Source organism: Aegilops tauschii, chromosome 1, assembly GCF_002575655.3.
Source record: "Aegilops tauschii subsp. strangulata cultivar AL8/78 chromosome 1, Aet v6.0, whole genome shotgun sequence".
Classification (NCBI taxonomy): domain Eukaryota; kingdom Viridiplantae; phylum Streptophyta; class Magnoliopsida; order Poales; family Poaceae; genus Aegilops; species Aegilops tauschii.
The window spans coordinates 412,230,797-412,236,875 of record NC_053035.3 but is presented as its reverse complement, the minus strand read 5'-3'; the positions used below and the strand labels follow the sequence as shown (position 1 = coordinate 412,236,875).

The following is a 6,079-nucleotide window of genomic DNA, read 5'->3' as shown; positions in this document are numbered from 1 at the left end:
AGGGTATTGTAACTTCTCTAACTTTCCTTCTCAATGTTAGAGGATCTGGTTCCCCCACAACCATGCCCTAGGAAAATGATCGAGTTGGATCGATAGAGGAGCGGCAGCGTATGGCTTTTCTAATGTGACAAGGGAGATTTTGCCGGGATGGAGAAGAATCAGGGAATCAAGGGATGGTAAATTGGATTTTTTTTCTCTTAATGTCAGTTATTTGTTTCCTTAAAATCTGTTATTTGTTTCCTAAACCAAATTGCATTGATGAGATGGATTGGTTGATTGTGTAAATTAGGAAAGTTAGATCTGTGACTTTTGTACGGTAGGAAAGTGTTTGTTTACAAGGAAATAGTGGAGAAAAAAATAAACCGGTGGGCTGATGGGAGGGGACGAAAAACAACCTGTCAAAAAAAACCGGACGAAAGTGGTGGGACGAAAAAAACCTGGACGCAATCCTACCAACTGCTCCATTAGGAGTAGAGATAATAATGCTACTACTTCATAGTTCCTTATCTTAATTTTTATTATTATTTATTTTGTTGTTTTCTTTTGTTTCTTCTTAAAGGATAATACTAATGATACAAATTTATTCTTCCTTAGAAAACCTCATTATTTTTATTTTATTTTAGTTTCAATTTTATTTTCTTTCTTCTTAAAAGGTAATACCAATGTCAGTAATTTATTCTTCCATAGAAAACTACACTACTTTGACTTTTTTTAGTTTTTATTCAGCTTTTTTCTTAAAGAGTAATACCTATGCCACTAATTCATTCTTTCTTGAAAACTTTGGTATCTTGATATTTTTAGTTTTATTTTATTTCTTTTATTCTTTAATGATAATACCAATGCCACAAATTTATTTTTCTTTGGAAACTTCCCTTTTTGTGACAATTACAATATATTATTATTCCTGCATGTTACAAAAATGCGCAACTTCTGTGTAAATTGTTTGCAAAAACATTTATTATTTGTTTTATTATTTTTCAGTTCCTTTCCTATTAAAGGAGAACCAATGACACTAATTCATTCTTTCTTAGAAAACTTCATTATTTTATTTTATTTAAATCTATATTTCATTTTCTTTCTTCTTTAAGGGCAATACCAATACCACTAATTCATTCCTACTTAGGAAACTCTTTTTTTTGGGTGAAATTTCAACATTTGTGCTTATTCTTGCATATTATAAAAAAGCGAAATTTCTATGCAAATCGCGTGCAATTTTTGTCATTTTTTTACTTTTATTTCTTCTTAAAGGGTAATACCGATACCACTAATTCATTATTTTGATTCAGACAAGTAGAGACACCATCGATCAAATACCATTGTAACTAATTCATTCTTCCTTCAGAAAACTTCAATTTTTGCAAAGAAATCCATGATTACATGTTTATTCTTGCATATTATAACAAAGCGCAATTTATGTGTAAATTGCGTGCAAGTTTTGTTATTATTTATTTTAGTTTTTATACCATTTCTTCCCTATTTAAGGGTAATATCAATGCCACTAATCCAGTCTTCCTTAAAAACTTGATTATCCTCATTTTGTTTTAGTTTTGTATCATTTCTTTCTTTTGAAAGGGTAGTACCAATGCCCCTAATTTATTTTTCCTTAGAAAAATTTATTTTGTTTTTTCTTTCTTTTGAAAGGGTAATACCAATGCTACTAATTTTTTATTTTGTTTTTTATTTTCTTTCTTTTGCTGCCTCATGGTTTCTTTTTTCCGAACGAAAACCTTTCATGGTCTTTGCTGGTGCTACTATGTACAGTACAATACTAGGTGACACCGAGGTAATACACTCAGTTACACCCCCAAAAAAAGAAAAATACTCAGTTACAACTTACAGATGCAGCAATATATCATTTGCAGGTAGGTATATATTGTTGGCGATGAGCCGACGATATATAGATAGAGGAACATTAGAGTACAACAAACACATCACGAACCGGCCGGTTGTGGTGCTTTATTCAAGAAGAAGAAAAATCACACAATGGCAGCGCACACTAAATTAAGAGACTTATTATTGTGACACCTGCTGAGCGTAGAGTTTCTTCCTGATCTGCGACACAAGACCAAGACGAGAAACATTTCAAACGCTGAATGACGATGAGGATTAAGGAAACAACTGCGCAGCACGTATGTAGTATCACGTACCTCAGGAAGCTTTTGCCTGAAGCAAACATCCACCCTGGTGTCCAGCGTGTTGTCGCAGACGATCTTGCCGTCCTGCGACGCCAGCACCACGCCGCCAGAGCTATCCAAACTCAACAATGAGATGAAGGCTCACCAGCAAGCAACTGATCGACATTGTAATGTTAATGGATGGAGTATACCAGGCGGGTCCGTGGGCGGCGTCGTTGAGCCTCTGCGGCGGGAGGTGGACCTTGCCGTCGATGATGATCTTGGGGAGGTTCACCTTGAGCTTCTCGGCGTACTCCTTCTTGGCCGCCTCCAGCACTGGCTCCACGTGGACGCGGTCCGCCTCCCTGCACCGCAGCACCACCGACGACTCCCGCAGCCGGAGCAGGCTCTGCTCCGTCCGTCCGTCCCTTCATTGGTCAGTCCCTCTGCACCGTATCTTCTTCTGAAACAACAGTTAACTGACTCACCTGCACGATGAGGCTCTTGAGGATCTTCCGGTAGACGTTGGTGTCCTTGGTGACGCGGACGAGCGTCTTGGACGCGTTCTCCTTCATCTCGCCCACGATGTCCTCCTGCGCCTGCAGCACCTTGATGCGCGCCGCGTTCAGCTCCATCGAGTACTCGCTGCACATGCACTCATACACCATGGCAGTCAGTCCAGCCGGTCGGATGAAGAGAGATAATGCATGTCGATCGACGACATGTGCTCTGCTCACTCACATCTTCCTGCGGATGTCCACCTGCTTCTGCTTGCGCTCGTACTCCTGCCTGATCTTCCGCTTCTCCGACTCCACCAGCTGCAGCTTCTCTATGTTGAAATCCTGCAGCCAGGGATCAGATATTCAGATTGATTCATCCTCGACCTTTTAAAGTTGAACAGATTCATGCAGAGGATCGGTCGATTGACACGGTGATAGATACAGTACATACCTCCTCTGCGGCGACGGAGATCTCGCTGGCTTTCTCCTGGGCCTCCTGCTGGATGAACCGGACCATCTGCTGGATCTGCTTCCCGACGTCCACATCGTTCATCTTGGATCAATGATCACTCCGATCGATCGATCGATCCACGAGCTAGCTGCGTGCCTAATTGCTCTCGGATCGGGATCTCTGCGTGATCTACCACCTCGCAAACCGATCAAACGAATTTGTTTGTCTCCAAGGGTTGGGAAGTGTACTGGGGCGCTCGATCTTGCGTTTCCTTGGATTGGGTGGACGAGACACCAAGGCAGAGACGGGGAGCGGAAGAAGACCCACGCAGAGTTCGGATCCCATGCATGCGTGGGGTGGTGGCAAAGAGGAGAGACCTGGTCCTCCCTGCATTCCGCGCCAAATTTGGCTCTCTCCCCTCCGAGTACTCAGCACTGACCATGCATGCATGCGGCGTTGCACTGCAGCCCCTCCCTCTTTTTTTTTTGGAAACACGGAGAAGATTCTGTAGTGCCCACATTCGCAGGCCCATGAAAGAAAGCCCTAGGCTCAACTTTAGCAGGCCCTTTGCTCTTACGCCTGATTCAACAAGGCTTACTCAAGCCCAGCCCGGTTCTTGCTGTTCGTTAATGCTTGTATACAATCTATTATTTGCTTGCCTAAAAAATCTATTATTTGCTAACAAAAGCGAGTTCGTTCTTGGCTTTAAACTACTGCCAATCATCTAGATCTGATACAACTGTTATATCGGCCGATAGGTTGGCACTTGAGTTTAATGATACATATATAACACACTCCAAACTATCAGTAAATATCATTATGTAAAAGTTATTTTCACACTCGTCTGCTGATATATCGAAAGCTATGACCTTTTTTTATCTGATATGTCCACGATATAGACCAACATTTTATCGATGTCAAAGTAAGATTTGTCCAAAGTCAAACTCAGTAAACTTATAAGTTTATACAAGAATGCAAACATTTACAACATCAAACATACACCATAAGAAAAATATATTTCATGATGAATCTAATGGTACTCATTTGATACTGTAGAAGTTGATAATTTTTCTATAAACTTGTTTGAAGTTTACAAAGTTTGACTAAAGATTAAACTAATATGAATTTCATTTTGTCATTGAGCGAGTATGTAGATGAGGATAAATCTTTCTACAAAAGGTTGGAAATAAGATTATGTATTTGCAACTGCATCAAATTCATGCATAACAATTTTTAGATATGCATATGTAATGTACCTCTTTTTATCTTGGGAAATATTCTATGAGTTTTTCCTAGTTTATTTCTTAATAAATTTTAATCTTATTATTTTATGCTCAGACACTATCATCTTACATATTTTGTACCACGGTGACATTTTTTGAGCAAGAAACCAAACCGATGTGAACTTGATATTCGATATTTTTAAAATTGACTACTGAAATAGTCTAAGTTTAGACCCTAATGTTCAATACAGTGGTGACATGACTACCACAAATTTTCAAAAAAAAGGAAAATGAAAAAAATCAACATTAATTTAGAAAAGTCAAATAATTTTAAAATTAGAAAAATAAGAATAAAGTTCAAATAAACTATAAAATCATATCTATACACATAGATATTTAGATAAGATAAACAGATAGATAAGTTATACCCAACGCACTATTTCTAACTAGGTTTCTTTTTTGATGTTCTTTGAGTTTTTTTTTCACGTCTTTAATCAAGCAATCACGCGCTGACAGGTGCATTACCTTGGGATATGGCCGGGTACAATCTTGGATTCATCTTGCATTTTTTATGACGAAGCAGTTCCCGGTCAACAATGCATCATATCAATGTTGTGGTGCCATGCATTTTTTTTGTCTTCCCGTGCATGCGGCGGTTTCCAGATTTCTCTCTATTCTTTTTTTTTCTCCCTCTAGAAAAATCTCCACCGAGGTACGTACGTATAAAAAGCCTCATCACGTGAGTCTCTTCAATGAGTAATGCTACACTTACATAAATAAAGTTATGTTGTTTACGTGAAGAGCAACGTAGATAATTAGGATTGGAGAAGGGGGGAGGGGCCCCACCCACCTAAAAATCAGGGGGGCGAGATAATTGTTAGGCAGTTTATAAAATTAGGGGGGGGGGGGGGGGGGGGGGGGTGACAACGATGGTCACAGTGATACATATATGTTTAAGCTTGTGGACACAAGATACTGTTGTTGGTCTTGAAACAATTCTTTTTGCAGGACACACACACACACACACACACACACACACACACACACACACACACATATATATATATATATATATATATATATATATATATATATATATATATATATATACAAATGTTCAACTCCATTGAAATAAATCATTCTATGATTTTGTTGGATTGTATTATCACTATTGGTTACATGAAGGGCTGCAAGTGCATTTTCCTGATTTTCTATTAGAAGATGCCGAGCACAAGCATGCGGCTTGCCCTTGATTGAGTTGTCAACACTAATGATCGGGGTGGTATCTTCTGGTTAAACAATGCCAACGTCACATAGTGGGTCGTCTCAATTTCATATGACCTGGAGTTGTGATGTCTCTAAATATACAATGATCTGGCGATGTAACAATTTTTTGGTCAATTATAAATATTTGCTTCTCTTTGCCGCAATATAAAGTTATTCTTAGTATATTATCCTCCCAGTTATTCAGAGAACACCAAAGGAGTTCAAGATGACTTGTCTAGTGGTAATTATCCGAATCGGCCTCCTAAGTTTGCTTGTTTTGCATTTAGTATTTGTTGAAGTACAAAAGGTGTTAACTAAAATGATGATTCAATCTAAAAAATCATGCCATATGGAATAAAAAAATCTGCTGGCCTGGCACGGCAACGTCGATCACTGGCTCAGTTAGAACACGAGTTAGTAGATTTTGTGATAAGAGCGAGAAATGAGAGGTCTCGGTGGAATAATTTCTCTACTTTAGAAAATGTGGCGAATTGCTATTCATTAGAGATGGCCTTGCAGTAAATT

The 6,079-nt window shown here is 38.8% G+C and overlaps 1 protein-coding gene across 3 annotated transcripts; it reads right to left on the bottom strand.

Annotated features, from left to right (window-relative positions):
- Window positions 1–519: 519 nt before the first annotated feature.
- On the bottom strand, window positions 520–3,167 carry LOC109755485 (V-type proton ATPase subunit E). Of its 3 annotated transcripts, none has more exons than XM_073508491.1 (6): window positions 3,066–3,167; window positions 2,856–2,956; window positions 2,603–2,759; window positions 2,327–2,523; window positions 2,148–2,256; window positions 1,963–2,052 (listed from the first exon to the last, which is right to left on the bottom strand). In XM_073508491.1, the coding sequence occupies exons 1-6, from the start codon at window positions 3,165–3,167 to the stop codon at window positions 2,014–2,016; spliced, it is 705 nt and encodes a 234-aa protein (XP_073364592.1). In that variant the 3' UTR covers window positions 1,963–2,013. The 3 variants fall into 3 exon arrangements, with proteins under 3 accessions (XP_045088281.1, XP_073364592.1, XP_020169982.1); XM_020314393.3 differs by having other exon boundaries at window positions 2,148–2,247; XM_045232346.1 differs by having other exon boundaries at window positions 520–2,247.
- Window positions 3,168–6,079: the final 2,912 nt, after the last annotated feature.